This window comes from Rutidosis leptorrhynchoides, chromosome 8 (genome assembly GCF_046630445.1).
Source record: "Rutidosis leptorrhynchoides isolate AG116_Rl617_1_P2 chromosome 8, CSIRO_AGI_Rlap_v1, whole genome shotgun sequence".
NCBI classification, from domain to species: Eukaryota; Viridiplantae; Streptophyta; class Magnoliopsida; order Asterales; family Asteraceae; genus Rutidosis; species Rutidosis leptorrhynchoides.
In genome coordinates, this window is record NC_092340.1 from 281,939,160 (window position 1) to 281,959,450 (window position 20,291).

At 39.2% G+C, this 20,291-nt stretch overlaps 2 protein-coding genes across 2 annotated transcripts; one reads left to right on the top strand and one right to left on the bottom strand.

The window, feature by feature from the left end:
* The first annotated feature begins 9,142 nt into the window (after positions 1–9,142).
* Positions 9,143–10,754, top strand: LOC139864255 (uncharacterized). The gene is made up of 4 exons (XM_071852833.1): positions 9,143–9,302; positions 9,443–9,534; positions 9,633–9,815; positions 9,921–10,754. The coding sequence occupies exons 1-4, from the start codon at positions 9,143–9,145 to the stop codon at positions 10,752–10,754; spliced, it is 1,269 nt and encodes a 422-aa protein (XP_071708934.1).
* An 8,065-nt stretch (positions 10,755–18,819) lies between these two features.
* LOC139864256 (uncharacterized) lies at positions 18,820–19,683 on the bottom strand. Its single transcript, XM_071852834.1, has one exon. The coding sequence runs from the start codon at positions 19,681–19,683 to the stop codon at positions 18,820–18,822; it is 864 nt and encodes a 287-aa protein (XP_071708935.1).
* Between the last annotated feature and the right edge of the window lie 608 nt (positions 19,684–20,291).

Here is a 20,291-nt window from a genome sequence, read left to right on the forward strand (position 1 = left end):
CAAAAGGACGCATGTTGAGTGCCATGATATCAGACAAGGTGCAAGGGAATCCCTTGGGCAGTTCATAAATCGATACACCAAGGAAGTTGCTAAAATGGCTGGACTCCCAGAAAGCCAAAAAGTGTTCGGTTTTATACACGGGTTGTGTAGAGAACGACATATTGCGATGTGGCAACGCTTGCGCATGAAGGTTCATGATACTTTGGCCAATACAATCAAAGAAGCGCATGAGCATATGCGTGTGAGGGAAGTTACCACTAGGAGTAGTGGAAAAAATCCCGATAAAAAATTAACAAAGACGACGATTCTTATCGCAGTCAAGCAGGAGGATCAAAGCGCAAGGGCAACAATTATAGCCAGGGTCCTGCATCATCAAAATATAACAAGTTTCAGAAGTCAAGCAATTCTGATCAACGGAAGGGTCACTTCCCAAGTCAAAATTTTGCGATTATGCGCGAATTGACTAAAACTCCAAAGGAAATCCTAGCTACCGAGCCATTCTGTCTGACGTTCTCTGCTCCCGCGATGATGTTAGAATGCGCTAGAAGAGACAAGTCCAAGTATTGTAAGTTTCATGACTACTATGGACACGAGATTGATTGTTGCAGGTCCTTTATTCAAAAAGTAATTGAATGTCTGAGAAGGGGTGAGCTTAACCACCTGAAGCCCTTAAAGAAGCAGGGGACTGCATCAAAGGGTAATCAATCAGAGAAAACCAAGCCCAACCAAAAGAAGGGCTGTGACAAAAATTCTGATAAGACAATAAACATGGTGCATGCTTGGCGCTCTGGTCAGAGGCGCAAGGCTGAGCAATTGAAGGAATGGGAGGCGGAAGCTATTATCTTCCCTCCAATGCAAACAATTAATTCCTCACATGTGCCCATAATCATTAAAGGTTGCATCACTGATTGTGGATATAATGTACGACGATTAAACGTCAACACGGGCAACAACGTCGACGTAATGTATGAACACTGCTTCAGGCAGCTACCAGCGACAATCAGGTCTAAAATGCGGGCACCCACAACTTGTAACATCCCGCCTTTTTCCATTAAATTTATTTTAACGCCATTTTTTTGTTGTTGATAATATCTTTCGTTACCTAAATTCCTATCTTCCGTTGACTAGAGTTTTAATATTTTTGTTATTTAATTATAACATCTATCGTTTACTCTAGCGTATTTAAAATAATTCGTTTGGTAAATTTACGCACCCGCTTTTAAACTTGAGAGACTAAAGTTGTCAAGTGGGCAAACTAGTTGACTAGGTCAACTAGTTAACCCACCTCCCCACCATTCATTCATTCACCACCCATTTTCTTTCTTTCTCTCTTTACTACTTCCATTTTTGCTCTAAACTCCCAAATTCATTCATTCATCATCTAAATCCAATCTAGCAATCAAACATAAAAAAAAATTGTACTTTCGTGATCCTCTCTTCATCCTCTTCGATTTGGTACCAATTTCACTACTTGGGGTAAGGTTTCTAAAAACTCTAGATTTCTCAAATTCATTTTATAAACTTAAAAGTGTGTTAATTAGTGTCTATGGCTCAAGTCTAACATGAATATGTGAATTATATGCTCGATCTTGTTATTTTGAGTAACTAGCATGAACTTGAAAATGGCTGTGTTTAATCTTTGATTTTGGGTAATTAAATGTTGAATAAATGTTAAAGTTCATGTATTAAATGTGTTACTAGCATCATTAGCTTTGTTTTGGTATGTAGGTTGATTTAGAAAAACTTCATTTACAAAATTGTTGAATTCATGATTTTTGGTTAGGGTTTAGTAACCTTGAATATGAATTTTGATGCATTGAATGCTATGAAATTTTGTTAGTAAGTGTTTATTTGCAATGTATGTTTAATTACCTTCGAAACGGCATATCGTATGTGTAAATTGGATTCTCGAATCACCATTTGCATTTTTAAGCTTGAAACATTAAATAATGATCATTCGGCGAGATTTCGGTTATTGTAAATGATGTTTTTGTTTAATGAAATGTATTTAGTTGTATTCCTAGTTAAATTACCTTTCCAACGATATAAGATACATGTTTTGAATGTTTACGGTTCATTAATTATGTTTGTTTGAAGTTTTGTTCGAGCATACACATGAAACAGCCCATCATTCTGTCTAGTGTAAAGCCACAGCGCGACTCCTCTAGCCACGGCTCGCTTAAAGCATGAAAATGGGGCTGTCCAAAATTATCAATTTTCGTTTAATTCTAACTATGCTACGCAACTCCGATTGACATGAAACTTGTTCTAACATGCTCATATATGATTATGAAACTTAGAAAAATTGTTCCTGACCCGACCCGAACAAATTGACTTTTTCGTTGACTTTGGCTTTGACAAAAGTTGACTTTTATTCAAACTTAACTAATACTTTGGTTAATCGTTATAACCTTTCATTTACACTTATATTTTGCATGAAACTTGACAACGTGATTCACATGCTACATAATCGAGTCGTAACTAGCCATAGGACTAATTGAACAACTTTGACCGACCGTGTTTACCGATATTGATACAACCTACTTGTTTAGGTCAAGACTAGCATTCATTCATGCACTCGTTTACTTTTTGAAGTACCTTATTACTCGTGCACTCGAGGTGATATCATAGTCCCATCTTTACAACAACTTTTATACTTTTAAATCATGAGATGAGAAACATATACGTATCATACTTTTATGCTTTGAACACAAGTACAAAAACAAACATTCCACAGCGAGTTAGAACAAAAAGCCTCAATTCAATTATCATTAGTTACACTTGCAGGGTGTAAACGTGAACTTATGTTATGTGATCACATGGGCTTGGCGAGCCCTCATTTGGACGGTTTGCTACCATTAGCGGATGAAATATATTTTCGAGTATAGTGTATGTTCTAACACTACGTAACAGGGTACAAAACAGTTAAGTTTTGATAATTGGGTGCTAGCAAACATGCAACAACTTTTGGAATGCAAACGATTTGGATAATCAACTTTATGGAAATACTAAATCTTGCAGTTCAAAAACAACGTTTACAAATACACCTATGATTTCACCAATATTTTTCATTGATCGTTTTCTATATGTTTTCTCAAGTTCTTTATTGGATACTTGATACATGATTCCGCGAACACTTATACTTGCTTGGGGTCAAGCATACATGCATACATTCTGATTTCTTGCTTGGGATCAAGCATTCATGCGCACACTTTGATTACTTGCTTGAGGTCAAGCATATATACATACGCTATTGATAGCATTCGTGATTTTCAACTTATATTATGTCGCAAATTATTTCATTCATACTTTATAACTTTTGTAAACTTAAACTTGTTGTCGAACCATTTGGTAACTGAAAACTTTGCAAGTCATGCACGTTTCAAATGAATGCGACATAATTTTGGTCAAACGCATCTCATTTAGGGACTACGACCACGTAACGGGACCTAAGTTAACGGCGCCGTCAATGGCGATTTTTTTGGGTCATTACAGATGGTGTCAGAGCGTTGGTTGTAGAGATCTAGGATGTGCATTATTGTGTCTGACAGAGTCGTTAGGACGCATTAGTGAGTCTAGACTACAAACGGATAGTTAACCATTGCATTCTGACTTGCATTTGCTATAGATAGCACTTACTTGACTACTCGTGCATTATACTTAAACCTTTCTTAGGTGAACTCCTTAATGGTACCAAATTTTCATCATACGAACTCGTACTCTACCACTTTCTGGTAACACACATAAATTTAAGATTCATACACGTAAGGATGACGACGACTTCATTTGTTATACTAGCTTGGGAACTCTATCTCCCAGATTGTTATTCACCACCGTCCCATCTTACTATCCACAAGTACTGTAAAGTTTCCACCACTATGGCAATCACTAGCCACTACCGATGTTACACCGGTGTTCTTCACTATCTACCACTTCTTGTTACTACCACCACTACTCTAGGTGAGTATCGTCATCACTACTTATAACTACGGTTGCGTACTACTCGTTATCTTAATTCGTTACTGTTTTCGTGTCAAAGGATATTATTGTTTGACTTGAAATGCATTGACGTGAACAATCATTATACACTTCCCTCGGGAAACGCTTCTTCAGAGTTGCACAAATTCTTTCGATTAAATGAGAGTCACGTTAGAGACGTTGTCACACTTTGTTCATTTTAAATCTTCATGATTACACGAACTTTATTCTATGGAGTGATGTGGGAATGGAGGTATGAGTTAGCGTAATATAACGACACTCGATCAATGTAGTTATATTATGGTAAGTCATACCAAAGTTCTAATGACACGTGATGGTGATTGGACTCGATCAACCTAATCACCACCATGTGCCATGTACATGACTTCATTTTTATTGTTTGAACATCCAAAAACTCCGAGAATATCGATGACGACCATACCAAGGACACACCTTCGGTTATTGCTAAACCATATTTATGCATCCGAATGAATGACAAATTCTTTCAACTTCAAAACATATGTTACTCGTGTATACTACCTCGTTTTAACACAGTTTTATTGACGAACTACAATATGCTTGATATGCTCACATCGAGGCGGAAACTTCTCTCACATTACACTCGTACTTTTGTATAAGGAAATCTTTTATTCTAAATTCTCAATGGAGAGAGAGACTCTTCACGTTATACTAGTATTCACCACGGGATGAATAGTCCTAATGAACGTTTTCAGAAACCATAAGAAACTTGTTCTAACAAACGTTTTCAAGTCCTAACAAATTGTTCAAATATACCTTAAAGAAATGTACCTCGTTTTGGATCGAGATGCTCGTTTCACTTCTAGATTTGGAGTGCCTTATAAGAAACTTTGGGAACAAAACTATTCATGAGTACCGCGTACCATTCACAAACCGACGGACCAAGCAAACGTACGATTCAAACCTTGGAAAAACATATCACGAACTTGTATTGTTGCCTTTAATTGTTTCCTCTTACAATGATAGTTATCATTCGAGTATTAACTCCGCACCTTTTCGAAACTTTATATGGCCGCAAATGTCATTCTCCTATTCGTTGGGCCGACGTATGCCACAAGCAAACCACCGGACCCGAACCCATTCATGAAATAACCGTTAATATCGTTCAAATCTGAGAAAGGCTCAAGCGGCCGTAGTCGCCAAAGGAGCTATGCCGACGTTAGACGTAAACCTTTCAAATTCCAAGTGGGTGGCCGCAAAATGTTAAAATTCGCACCTTGAAAAGGTGTAATCCATTTCGGGAAACGTAGAAAGCTAAATCCACAATATTTTGATCCTTTTAAAATCTTGGGGCGTTTTGGACCCGTTGCTTACCGTTTAGGTCTTCTGACTCAATTGAGCTCCGTTCACCTTACTTTCCATGTATCAAACTTGAAGACGTGTCTTGCGAAACAAGAACTTGTTATCCTTTTCGATGAGCTTACTATCGATGACAACCATCACTTTCTAGGAGAACCGGTTGAAATTATGAATCATGAAACCAAACTTTAAAACAACGTAAAATCTCGACTGTCAAAGTTCGTTGAAATGCCCAAGGAAGTACCCTTACTTATTTGTAGAATTGGCAACGCAAGATCTCGGGGAAGAATCAACGACTACTACTTCCAACTAAATTTTGGGACAAAATTTCTTTTAAGGTGTAGGTAATGTAACATCCCGCCTTTTTCCGTTAAATTTATTTTAACGCCGTTTTTTTTTATAATATCTTTCGTTACCTAAATTTGTATCTTCCGTTGACTAGCCTTTTAATATTTTCGTTATTTAATTATAACATCTCTCATTTACTCTAGCGTATTTAAAATATTTCGTTTGGTAAATTCATGCACCCGCTTTTAATTCGAAGAACTAAAGTTGTCAAGTGGGCAAACTAGTTGACTAGGTCAACTAGTCAACCCACCTCCCCACCACTCATTCATTCACCACCCATTTTCTTTCTTTCTCTCTTTACTACTTCAATTTTTGCTCTCAACTCCCAAATTCATTCATTCATCATCTAAATCCAATCTAGCAATCAAACATCAAAACAAATTGTACTTTTGTGATCCTCTCTTGATCGTCTCTTCATCCTCTTCGATTTGGTACCAATTTCACTACTTGGGGTAAGGTTTCTAAAAACTCTAGATTTCTCAAATTCGTTTTATAAACTTAAAAGTGTGTTAATTAGTGCCTATGGCTCAAGTCTAACATGAATATATGAATTATATGCTCGATCTTGTTATTTTGAGTAACTAGCATGAACTTGAAAATGGGTGTGTTTAATCTTTGATTTTGGGTGATTAAATGTTAAAGTTCATGTATTAAATGTGTTACTAGCATCATTAGCTTCGTTTTGGTATGTAGGTTGATTTAGAAAAACTTCATTTACAAAATTGTTGAATTCATGATTTTTGGTTAGGGTTTAGTAACCTTGAATATGAATTTTGATGCATTGAATGCTATGAAATGTTATTAGTAAGTGTTTAGCTGCAATGTATGTTTAATTACCTTTGAAACAGCCTATCGTATGTGTAAATTGGATTCCCAATTCACCATTTGCATTTTTGAGCTTGAAACGTTAAATAATGATCATTCGGCGAGATTTCGGTTATTGTAAATGATGTTTTTATTTAATGAAATGTGTTTAGTTATATTCCTCGTTAAATTACCTTTCCAACAATATAAGATACATGTTTTGAATGTTTACGGTTCATTAATTATGTTTGTTTGAAGTTTGGTTCGAGCATAAACATGAAACAGCCCAGCATTCTGTCTAGTGTTAAGCCGCGGCGCGGCTCCTCTAGCCACGGCTCGACTTAAAGCATGAAAATGGGGCTGTCAAAAATAATCAAATTTCGTTTAATTCTAACCATGCTACGCAACTCCGATTGACATGAAACTTGTTCTAACATGCTCATATATGATTATGAAACTTAGAAAAATTGTTCGTGACCAGACCCGAACAAGTTGACTTTTTCATTGACTTTGACTTTGACCAAAGTTGACTTTTTTTCAAACTTAACCAATACTTTGGTTAATCGTTATAACCTTTCGTTTACACTTATATGTTGCATGAAACTTGACAACGTGATTCACATGCTACATAATCGAGTCGTAACGAGCCATTGGACTAATTGAACAACTTTGACCGATCGTGTTAACCGATATTGATATAACCTACTTGTTTAGGTCAAGACTAGCATTCATTCATGCACTCGTTTACTTTGTGAAGTACCTTATTACTCGTGCACTCGAGGTGAGATCATAGTCGCATCTTTCCAACAACTTTTATACTTTTAAATCATGGGATGAGAAACATATACGTATCATACTTTTATGCTTTGAACACAAGTACGAAAACAAACATTCCACAGTGAGTTAGAACAAAAAGCCTCAATTCAATTATCATTAGTTACACTTGCAGGGTGTAAACGTGAACTTATGTTATGTGATCACATGGGCTTGACGAGCCCTCATTCGGACGGTTTGCTACCGTTAGCGGATGAAATATATTTTCGAGTATAGTGTATGTTCTAACACTACGTAACAAGGTACAAAAGAGTTAAGTTTTGATAATTGGGTGCTTGCAAACGTGCAACAACTTTTGGAATGCAAACGATTTGGATAATCAACTTTATGGAAATACTTAATCTTGTGGTTCAAAAACAACGTTTACAAATACATCTATGATTTCACCAACATTTTTTCTATATGTTTTCTCAGGTTCTTTATTGGCTATTTGATACATGCTTCCGCGTATACTTATACTTGCTTGGGGTCAAGCATACATGCATACATTTTGATTTCTTGCTTGGGGTCAAGCATACATGCGCACACTTTGATTACTTGCTTGGGGTCAAGTATACAAACATACGCTATTGATAGCATTCGTGATTTTCAACTTATATTATGTCGCAAATTATTTCATTCATACTTTATAACTTTTGTAAACTTAAACTTGTTGTCGAACCGTTTGGTAACTCAAAACTTCGCAAGTCATGCATGTTTCAAATGAATGCGACATAATTTTGGTCAAACGCGTCTCATTTAGGGACTACGACCACGTAATGGGACCTAAGTTAACGGCGCCGTCAATGGCGATTTTGTCAGGTCGTTACATAACTGTTCTGTCAGGATTCTCCGGCGAATCTGCATGACCATTAGGGTGCATCGAGCTTGAACTAGAGTTGGTCGATGGTAACGATTCAACCCGCACACGGGCCTTCCCTGTTGAATTTTGTGTGGTGCGTTCTTATTCATGTTACAATGCACTCTTCGGGCGAGTGACTTTCCAAAAGTTTGGCGCGGTACCCTCTACCGTTTATAGCATGATCAAGTTTCCTACTAAGCAAGGCATTGCTACTATTCGGACGGAGTCCGGAAGAGCGCTATGCACTTCGGTAACACCGCCTAAACCATTGCCCACAGTTGAAGAACAGATACAAAGCAGTTCTATCTTAGTCAACCCGAAGTGCCCTGACAAGAGAATTCAAATTGGGGGCAACCTTTCAGATGACGTCATAATCCAGTTACGCGAGATACTGGTAGCCAACATGGACATCTTCGCGTGGTGTAAGAATGATATGACTGGGGTACCACGAAATATCGCGGAGCGCAAGCTGTACGCGAATCCAAACTTGACTCCTGGGCAACAAAAGAAGCGCCCAATGGCGCCAGAAAGAAGCGAATGATTGAGGTTGGAGGTGGACAGGCTGGTTCATGTGAACATTCTTAGAGAGGTGCGGTATCAAACTTGGGTCGCGAATCCTGTTTTGGTTATAAAAAAGGGATGGATTGTGGCGCATGTGCGTCGATTTTAAGGACATCAATAAGGCGTGTCCTAAGGATAATTATCCTTTGCCTTAGATTGACTGGAAAGTTGAATCACTTTCCGGTTTCAGGTTCAAATGCTTTTTAGACATCACCAGATTCAGATGGCAGTAGGAGATAAAGACAAGACCGCATTCCACACTGATCATGGCATCTATTGTTACACAAAAATGCCCTTCGAGTTGAAGAATTGGCGTTCAAGGATCAAATCGGCAGAAATATTGAGGCTTACGTAGATGACTTAGTCATCAAAAGCAACACAGAAGTACAGTTATTGGATGATATCCAGAAAACGTTCAACTCTCTGCGAAAAATCAACATGAAGCTTAATCCTACAAAGTGCAGTTTTGGGGAGGAAGAGGGCAAGTTCTTGGGATATGTAGTAACGCCACGAGGAATCAAGGCTAATCCCAATAAGATAGAAGCTGTGGATTGCATGAGTTCCCCAAAATCAAGGAAAGAAGTGCAAAGTTTAACAGGCAAGTTGGCTGCGCTAACTAGATTCCTGTCAAAAGCCGCGGAGCGGTCATTACCTTTTTTCCAGACCCTTAAGAATTCATTGAAAAAGTCAGACTTCAGGTGGAATGAATAGGTCGAGAAAGCTTTTGTTGAGATGAAGTCGCTCCTAAGGGAGCTGCCTACTTGATTGCACCAATAGCGGGCGAGACATTGATGTTGTATCTCGCGACTTCGAAAGAAGCGATAAGCTCTGTTCTTGTCGCAGATAGGGGTAGGTATGTCTCATATTGAGACTTGGAATTTGTGTTGAATGTAATGCTTACTATGTGTTTCTCACTATTTTGGCGCAGGTGCAAATTCCTGTGTATTTTGTCAGCGAGGCACTTAGCGGAAGTGGCGAATCCAATAGCAGTGAAGTTAACTACCCACCTATTGAAAAGCTCGTATACGCGCTAGTACATACAGCTCGTCGGCTTTGCAGGTACTTTCAGGTGCATCCAATAGTGGTGTTAACTGATCAACCGAAAAGACAGGTATAAGTCGCGGTACGCGCCTCTTAATCTCTTTTTACACAATCTTGTAAGACTCCAAATACGCGCTTGAACTAATTGTGATACGTTGATAACACGTGATGACAGGTATTGTACAAGCCTGAGGTTTTGGATAGATTGGCCAAGTGGGCTATCGAATTGGGAGAGCATGAAATTAATTACTCCCCGCGCACTGCAATAAAAGGACAGATACTTGCAAATTATTTAGTTGAGACAACGGGAGAAGTAGAGGCACTCGCAGAAAGTACTACAATCGAATATAATGAGAATCAGGCCTTGGAACTGCATACGGATGGAGCTTGTGGGCCCGAAGGTACCAGCGCCGAACTAGTTCTCACAAGCCCCGATGGAGATGAGCATATCTATGCACTCCGGTTCACGTTTGCTGCGACCAACAACGAATTTGAATATGAAGCGTTACTGTCTGAGATGCGCATAGCACAGCAACTTGGAATAAAGCACTTAGATGCGTATGTTGACTCGCAGTTGGTCGCTAACCAGGTTAATGGATCGTTTGGAGCGCATGAAGCCTCTATGCAGCGGTACATGGAACTGGTTCATGAACTAGCAAATGAGTTTGATGTTTTCAGGTTGACGCAGGTACCTAGAGGACAAAACAAGAACGTGGATGCACTGAGCAAATTGGCCGCCTTGGCTTTCGTTCATCTGCACAAAAACGTATGGGTAGAAGTGTTAATAGAAAAATCTATTAATGAGAAATTGATTGTTGCACCCATCGTGGAGGAAAGCCCAAATTGGATGACACCACTGGTGAAATTCTTAACTGGGGGTGAACTCCCGGAAGATGAAAAAGAAGCGCGGAAGATTCGCATGAAAGCTCCTATGTACGCATTAATTGATGGTGTTTTATATAGGAAATCCTATCTAGGCCCAGTCCTACTGTGCATTGGGCCTAATTAACCTGTTGCAGTGCTTCGAGAAGTTCACAGAGGCTCTTGTGCTTTACACTCTGGGTACATAACAATTGCCGCGAAAGTGATGCGCATAGGCAGTGTTGTAAATCTCCCGAGATCTCCCCCGAGATCTCATTTTTAGAAGGCAACCGAGACGAGTTGTTCATCTCCCGAGATTTCTCAGTCAACGGGGTCAAACTTAGTCAAAGCCACGATTTCTCAGATTTTCTTGCTAATTTGTAAGATTTTCTTGTAAAATTGGTAATTTCTAAGATTTTTTCGCTCATTTCTCGGATATTTTTGTAAAATCTCGTAAAAAAGTATATAAATATGCATATATTTATGTTTTTATGTATATTTTTATTTAAAAAGCTATAAAGTCAACGTCCGAGATCTCCCCGAGATTATTCCGAGATGCCGAGATCCTCATAAAAAAAGTCCAAATGAGATCTCCCAGAGATCCGAATTCTCCAACCTTGCGCATAGGGTATTACTGGCCCTCCATTCACAGCGATGCGGCAGAGATAGTAAGGAAATGCCAGTCGTGTCAACAGCAGTCGCCAATAAGTCGGGCACCACGGAACCCAATGATACCAATAACGGCAGCGTGGCTGTTCAGCAAGTGGGCCATCGGCATTGTCGGTTCCATTACTGCATGCTCAGGTACGCTTGAAATAAAACGCTTATGTAATACTTTGCAATATGCGTGCTTTAACAGTATTTATATCATCATTGCTTGTTCAGGAGGAATAAAATTATTGGTGGTGGCAATTGATTATTTCACCAAGTGGGTGGAGGCAAAAGCATTGGCAACAGTTACCGGCAGGCGCATCCGTAACTTCTTTTGGGAAGATATTGTGTACAAGTTTGGTATTCCCAATGAAATTTTCAGCGACAATGGTACTCAGATTGAAGGCGAACCTTTTAAGAGCTAGTGTCAGGAGCTGAATATCAAGCAGTCTTTCACTTCGGTCGCGCACCCACAGGCCAACGGCCAATGTGAAGTAACTAACCGAGATATTGTAAAGGGGATAAAGGCACGCCTGGGTTTGTATGGTAATGAGTGGGTCGATGAGCTCCCAAGTTTTTTATGGTCGCATCGTACCACTCATAAAAACAGCACAGGAGAAGCACCATTCAGTTTGGTCTATGGAACTGAAGCAGTAATCCCCGGAATTATTGGTTCCAACAAAGCGCATACGCAGCTTTGACGAGTCAAGCAACGATGAGGGCTTGCGCACTAATCTAGATATGCTAGAAGAGCGCAGAGAAATAGCCGCCATACAGGAAGCAATTAACAAGAAGAATATCTCTAAATAATACAACAAGCGCGTTAAGCCAATGTCATTCAGGGTTGGAGGTTATGTGTGGTGTAACAATGAAGCAAGTCACTGAGAATACTGGAAAGCTTGGACCAAACTATGAAGGTCCTTATGAAGTTATTGGAATAAGCGCAACGGGGTCCTATATCCTGGCAGGATTGAATGGAGAGCGAATACCTCGCACTTGGCATGCGACCAATTTGAAAAGATGTTACATATAATTGTCAGGCTGCAACACCAGGGATTGATCACCCCGACTTTTAAACACTTGCATTTTTTAGTTCCTTTAAAATGTTATTTCGTTTACTTTTAAGACAAATTGTATTTCTTTCATGGTTGCAATGAATTTTCATTTGGATATGATTTGAGAATTTAATTTATTTCGCAATGAATAAATTTAATTTTTTTAAATAGAAGTGTATGGTTACATTTCAACGCACAATATGACAGCTATTACGTGAATCCTGCCTCCTTAAGGCATGATCTCTAGCTCCCGCGTGGCAGAAGCCTGTTTTGTTACAAGGCTAGATTTTAGGGTGGGTAACAGGCATTGGTTTGCCTAGACCAACACACTCTCACAGACTAGAAGACTGAAAGTCATGACTATAAACGACAAGCACTGGGGTTGCTTTCCCACTAACCTAAGTGTTGGTTCACTTGGAAGACTCTGAATAATTTACTTATTAATGCAATGAAAAGCGTCGGCTATGTGCACAATAGTTTGACGTCGGTTAGTGTTATTAAATTTGGAGTATAAACGAGTATACATTGATTCTATAGTGACCCAACAAAATCTTCATTGACGACGCCTTCTACTTAGGTCCTGTTACGTGGTCATAAGTCTTTAAAATGACATTTGACCAAAATATGTCGCATTCATTTCAAATGTAAAGATGTTTCAAGTTTACAAAAGTAGTTGAACGACTAGTTACAATACAACGTTTAACGTACAAATGAAACATATGCGACACGATTTAAAAGTAAGTCAAAAGATGCTCCATGTATTCATGTATACTCGACATCCAAGCAAGTATCAAAAATAGTGAGCAGAAGCATGTAACACCTATTGTTCAAGGACCTGAGAAAAATATAGAAATCTGTCAACGAAAACGTTGGTGAAATCATAGGTTTAAGTAAGTAAGTGAGTAAGTACAAATGAACCACAAGATTTATAATGTTGAAATAATAGTAAACCATTCTAAAAATTGTTATCACGAGCACCCAATTATCAAGGCTTAACTTTCCACGAACCCCATACACATAGTGTTAGAACCTACACTGTTTCTCGAAAATATATTTCATCCGAATAACGGTAGCGAACCGTCCGAATGAGGGTTTGTTAAACCTATATGACCATACAACATAAGTTCTCGCTTACACCCGGCAAGTGTAACTAATTATAATCGAATTGAGGATTTTTGTTCTAACTCGTACGTAGAATGTTTGTTTCCGTACTTGTGTTCACTTTGTAAAACAAAACGTTTATGTTTTCTCATCCCAAATGTAAGTTTAAAAGAGTAAAAGTGGGACTATGATCTCACCTTGAGTGCACAAAGGTAAAAGTACTTCACAAGTAAATGTGTGCAAGAACGGATGCTAGTCTTGGCCTAAACAAGTAGGTCGTGTCAATATCGATAAACATGATTGGTCAAAGTTGTTCAATTAGTCCTATGGCTCATTACGACTCGATTATATATAGCATGTGAATCACGTAGCCAAGTTTCATGCATGATACAAATATAAAAGCATGTTAGAATGATTGCATAAGTATTTGGTTAAGTTTGAAAAAAAGTCAACTTTGGTCAAGTCAAAGTCAACGAAAAATTCAACACGTTCGGATCGGGTCCCAAACTATTTTTCTAAGCTAATTAATCATATATAAGCATGTTAGAACAAGTTACATGTCAATCGGAGGTGCGTAGCATAGTTAGAATTTTCGGTATAAAAGTAAAGTTGATCAGTCCCTGGCCACGCCTAATGTCGCGCTGCGACCAAGGAGTGCCGCACCACGGCAATCAACATGAACTGGTGCCTGGTCAGTTTCAATTGTTCAAGTCTCAACCAAACTTCAATTAAGCACAAATCAAAAACCGTAAACACTTAAAACGCATACCATACATCGTTGGAAAGGTAATTTAATGAGGAATGCAACTAAACACATTTCATCAACCAAAATCATCATTTAAAATAATCAAATTTCCAAATTAAATGATCAATTAATGCTCATCATAAATGCTTCAAGTTCATAAATGCTTCAAGTTCATAAATGCATATTGATGATTCGGGAATTAAATGCACACATATGATTCGCCTTTTCGTAGATAATTACGCATACAATACAACTAGACACTTACAAATAACCTTGCAAAGCATTCAATGCATCAAAAGTTCATTTTACTTCTATCAAACCCTAACTCAAAATCATAAACTTAACAATTATGTTTATGAAGCTTTTCCATGTCAACCTACACACCAAATTGAAGCTAGTGATGCTAGTAACACATTTAATACATGCACTTTTAACATCTAACAACATTTAAGCAACCAAATCACAAGATCAAACACACCAAATTTCAAGTTCATGCTAGTTACTTAAAATAACAAGGTCGAGCATATAAATCACATATTCATGTTAGACTTGAGCCATAGACACTAATTAACACTTTTATAAGTTAAAAACATCAAGAACGAAGAATCTAGTATTTTTAGAAAGTTACCCAAATGAGATGAAGTTGGTATGGATTCGAAGAGGAAGATGCAAGGATTCTGAATATGTAATTTGTTTTGATGAACACTTTCTAGATCGAAAATGGATGATGATTCTTTGATTTGGGTGTTGAGAGAAAAAGATGGAAGTATAAAGGAAAAGTGGAGGATGAATGAATGGAGGAGATGGTGTTGACCATTTGACCTAGTCAAAAGTTTGGTCTCTTGGCAAGTTTAGTCCCTCAAGTTTGAAGCGGGTGCGTGAATTACCTAAATGAAATATTTTAAAACGCGTATTAACGGAATATGTTATAATTATATAACGGACTTTAAAATAGATAGACGGAAAGTAAACGGAAAAAGACGGGATGTTACAGATTTGTATGCAAATAAAACTATAAGTTTTTAGAACTTAATACGCCTAATGACGCGAACAATATAATAAGAAAGATATTGGATTACTTTACTTATTACCAATATGAAATAAACAATGCATAGCATTGGTTACATAGTGACATTAAAAATAAAGGTTCCTACAACACAAAAGCTAAGTAGGCACGCAGGCCATTACAATTGCAGAAAAATTAAAATCTAAACTACGTGGCTTGTTTGGAACAGTGCCCTACGCTAACAGTAACAATCCTTCAAACCCTCGCACGCAGCGATCAGGCGGATTGCCCCGTGGAAATAGAAAATTACAAACTAAACTAAGTTTGGGGGCACACCCATAATGTTAAAAGCGCCTCACGAAGCACGATAATAACAGGTGCACCCCCCAAGGGCATTGAGCTCATGGGGCTAAAAGCAATGCGAGCTTATGGCTCACCCAAGACCCCCACGCTCTTAGCAAAAATCGTTGCATAACGCCTTACAAAGTACGCCTCGCAACCCCCCACAAAAACATTAGGATCAAGAGCAGCATCAGCAAGAGTTTGGATTGAAATGTTCTCCAGCGCCTTGCTGGACTCAAGTAGCTTCTCATAAGCATCTTCTTCAAGTTGATATGTGATGATTTGGGGAATGACAGCTGGTATTTCAATGTTCTTTGAGATTAGATCCCAGAAGCGCACCCGCTTTAATGCCTTGGTCGCCTTAAGAGCTTGCAAGTAAAGCTCTATAACAATGGAGGCACTCAGTGCATGAGTTGTAATGGTTGGAAGTGTCGCTCGTAGATCTGCATAAGTCCGCCGAATGACGTCACGGCTCGCAGACACTTTAGTAACCTGGATGCCAAGATCATTCTTTTCAAAGGTTAGCAAATCAACATTTGAGGTAGCAACAACAAGCTCCTCTCTCAATACCCTGTTCTCCTCTTCATAGTCAACCTGCGATGTTAGAAGATCAACCTTATCCTTTTTCAAAGATTCAATGGTGGCCTCAGCTATTTTCAGTGCGTCATTCGCCACTTTAAGCTGTATTTCAAGAACCTGCACCCTCTTCTGTAGTTGCCTGGACATGTGGATATCTGCGCGATGAGTATGCTTAGTGCTTAAATAGTCACAATCCCTTGCCCATGTTAAAAACGATATCTGCGTAACAAAATTTAGCTTTTGCTCCGGTATCGTTTTTTTCTAACTCTTGCCTAATGACGTCAGGAGCACATCCCTGCATATACAGATTTTTTTCAAGCGTGAAGCACTTGAACACATTTAAATTAGATGCCAAGTTGTCCACATGAATGGGCACGTATCGATTGTCATTTAAAATCGGTGTTCGAATAAAAGGAGTGGCAGTAGCTCGGCCGGCGGCAGGAGTTGAAGAAGGAGCAATCACGGCAAGTGGAACTGTGAAGATTGGCTGAATATTAGCAGCTGAGGGCACAGAGGGCGTATTGGCAATGGAGGGAGTGGTGTCAGAAACAGTAGGCTCCACGTCCTCATCAATGTTAAAAACTGGCACAAAAATTCCACAATCAGGCACAAGCAATGTAAGATATAAACTTCAGAAAAATAATTTAAGTTATATTTTTCCTTCAAAAGAATTTGCAGCTTTACTCTTCTTCACTGGAGGATTGAGGCGTACAGATGAGCGGCGCTTTGATGTAGCCTCATCAGCCCCTCCCTCGCTCATTATTGCATCAGCATCCTTCATGATAGCATCTTGGTCAACAGCGTCCTTCTTGATGGTATAACCTTTAAAGTCATCATCCAAAAGAATGTCACGAGCATTCATCACTGCAAAAAAAGAGCACAAAGGTTAGCATGCACTAAAGTAAATCACCAATTAATTGATATAGGCAATAAACAGAATATACCCTTTCCCTTAAGCATGATGATGGGATGGTACCAGCAAACGGCCAGTAGGATGACACTTTGGTAAGAAACAGGACTTTGTTTGGATAGATGCGAAGTTTTAATTTCCTGCCGGAGCACAGGTTGAACAGTTCCTGCTCAGCCTGGACCATACGTGGGGGTCTATTCAGAATAGTGTTTGCACTAGAGTGCCATTGCAGGATGTTGGCGAATTCAGGGGGAACAAATTTGTTATCAACAAAATAAAAAGAATCTTTCCAGAAACTCTGTAAACCTTTCTGTTGACCGGCGGTGAAGCCAACTCGATCGGAAAAGCTGTACCAGTCATGCTCGCTTACTTGGTAACGGGAAGATATTTTGAAAAACTGTCAATGAGGGCTCTTGATTGTTAGCCCAACACCACATCTCAAACAGGGATAATCAGGTAGCACTGTGGATTCAGTTGACCTAATCCAATGTTGTAAGCGGACAACACTCTCATAAAAAAGGCGGTTGGAGGAATTCAGACGTTCCCTACCTCGAGGGTTTGATCGTACATTGCAACCATGCAGGAGGGTGGTTTGTGGGCTCGCTCGTTTACCTTTGGAAGGGTGGGATTAAAGTCGGCAATGGGTGGATGCCATTCGACAACACATTTCATTGACGCTGGGTCAAGGGTTGATGATATCGAATGAACATGGAAAACGGTTGTACTGGTAATGGAAGTCGACATGATAAAAGATTTAAGCAAAGATTAACTGACATGAGTAATTGTGTGATTGCCGGAATTTGATAGGAAAATTTTTGAGAGCAAAGAAGGAAACAAAGTTGATTTTTGAATTTTTACCTTAAATGGTAAAAGAATGAGTCCTATTTATAATCGAGAATAATTAGGGCTTCAAAAAGCGTAATTTGTTAAGAGCCGTACACGTGTCATGATCTGAACAAATGACAAGTTAAATGAACAATTAACGATAAGAATTATTGGATGGTTTGGCTACGGTGTGGTGCAGGTTAGCATTGGCTTGTGGTTAGGCAAGCCTTGATTTGACAGTCTGTCATGATTGCCTACACAACAGCCGTTTCCAATACTGCATTAGCAGATGTTTGATTGACAACGTCTGTCAGTAATTAATGCCACATAATGATAAAATCTTGACCAAACGATTTGGTTACTTGAAAGTTATTATTTTAGAAATAAGATTAAGCATGTGCTATTTTGTTTTAAGTACTCCTAAGTAGTAGTTTAACATGATGCACCATGGTGATCGCACATCATATTAAACTAGGGGGACTTAATGATACCCGTACCTACGCGCATGGCACTCGTGCGTATCACGTGCATCGCGCACGTCCTAAATATTGCCAGAACATCTGATTGGGGGTGAGCACGCGAGTATTGCTTAGCGCACACAAAAGCAATCAGATATAATTTTATCCATAATTAAACGTGATCCTTTTCCAACTATAAACCCGTTATTTATGGTTGTTATCCGATAGGATCTAGAACCTAATTATGAGGCATTCTAGGGATAGGGTTTTATTATAAATACAACCCTAACCTCCTTCACTCGATATAACGTATTCTGTATTACTCGAACTTGTGATTGCTTCCAGAAAACACTCTTACAGTAACAGGTATGTTCTACGAACATAAACCCTATGCAACCACCTCTAGTAGCCATTGTTGCGGAAACTGCCATCAATGGTGGGCGTAGCTTTGATCACCCTTTCGTAGATGATCATCTCGATAAGGGTTATTCAAGGTAAACTGGACCGGAGATCAAAGCTATAAACGTTCCTAAATACTCCCTCAAGCACTCAAAATCAATTTTGCTATTTGAGCAGATTTATGTTCGATAACATCCAAAAAGCATTTGAACCTGAAACTGGAAAGAGATTCAACTTTCCAGTCAATCTCAGGAAAAGGATAATTGTCCTTAGGGCATGCCTCGTTAATATCCTTAAAATCGACGTACATGCGCCACGAGCCATCTCCTTTTTTTAACCAAAAAGGATTCGCGACCCAAGTCTGATACCGCACCTCTCTAAGAATGTTCGCATGAACCAACTTATCTACCTCCATCCTTAACCATTTGTTTCTTTCTGGCGCCATTGGGCGCTTCTTTTGGCGTACTGGAGTTAAGTTTAGATTCGCGTTTAGCTTGTGCTCTGCGATGTTTCGTAGTACCCCTGTTATATCATCCTCACACCACGCGAAGATATCCATGTTAGCTACCAGTATGTCGCGCAACTGAACTTTGATTTCATCTGAGAGGTCACCCCTAACTTGAATTCGTTTATCAGGGTATTTCGAATTGACAAGGGTAGAACTGCTTTGTATCTGTTCTTCATCTGCAAGCAATGGTTTAGGCAGTGTAATCGCGGCGCATAACGCTCTTCTAGACTCCTTCTGGATAGTAGCAATACCTTGCTTTGTACTAAAATTGATCATGTCGTGAACAGTGGAGGGTATTGCGCCAAACTTTTGTAAAGTAACTCGCCCCAGGAGCGCGTTATAGCATGAATAAGAACGTACCACACAGAATTCAACAGGGACAGCTCGCGTGCAAGTTGAGTCATTATCATCAACCAGCTCTAGTTCAAGCTCAATGCACCCCAAAGGCCATGCCGATTCGCCAGAAAACCCCAACAAAACATTTGTGGGTGCCCACATCATGGACTTGATTGCCGCAGGTAGCTACCTGAAGCAGTGTTCATACATTACGTCGACATTGCTGCCAGTGTCGACATTTAACTGTCGCACATTGTACCCACAATCAGTGACGCGACCTTTAATGATTATGGGCGTATGTGAAGGATTAATTGTTTGCATTGGAGGGAAGATAATAGCTTTCGTCCTCCATTCCTCTAATTGCTCGGCTTTGCGCCTCTGACCAGAGCGCCAAGCATACACCATATTTATTGTTTTGTCAGAGTTTTTATCGCCGCCCTTCTTTTCGTTTGATGCAGCCTTCTCTGATTGATTTTCATGAGGCGCATTTCCCTAATTTTTCATGGGTTTTAGATGATTAAGCTTACCCCTTCTCAGAGATTCGATCACTTTTTCGATAAAAGATTTGCAACGATCAATCTCATGTCCATAATCATCATGGAATTCATAAAATTTTGACTTGTCTCTCCTAGCATATTCTGATATTTTTGCAAGAGCTGAGAATGTCAGACAGAATGGTTCAGTAGCTAGGATCTCCTTCGGTGTTTTAGTCAACTCGCGCATGATTGCAAAGTTTTGACTTGGGAAGTGACCCTTCCCTTGATCAGAAT

Excerpts from the sequence above, each read along its gene's own strand:
- LOC139864255 (XM_071852833.1), top strand. The coding sequence starts at position 9,143 with ATGAAGCTTAATCCTACAAAGTGCAGTTTTGGGGAGGAAGAGGGCAAG. Across the intron at positions 9,303-9,442 it reads AGAAGTGCAAAGTTTAACAG|TCGCTCCTAAGGGAGCTGCC; the intron begins GCAAGTTGGCTG and ends GTTGAGATGAAG. Across the intron at positions 9,535-9,632 it reads CGAAAGAAGCGATAAGCTCT|GTGCAAATTCCTGTGTATTT; the intron begins GTTCTTGTCGCA and ends ATTTTGGCGCAG.
- LOC139864256 (XM_071852834.1), bottom strand. The coding sequence starts at position 19,683 with ATGTGGGCACCCACAAATGTTTTGTTGGGGTTTTCTGGCGAATCGGCA.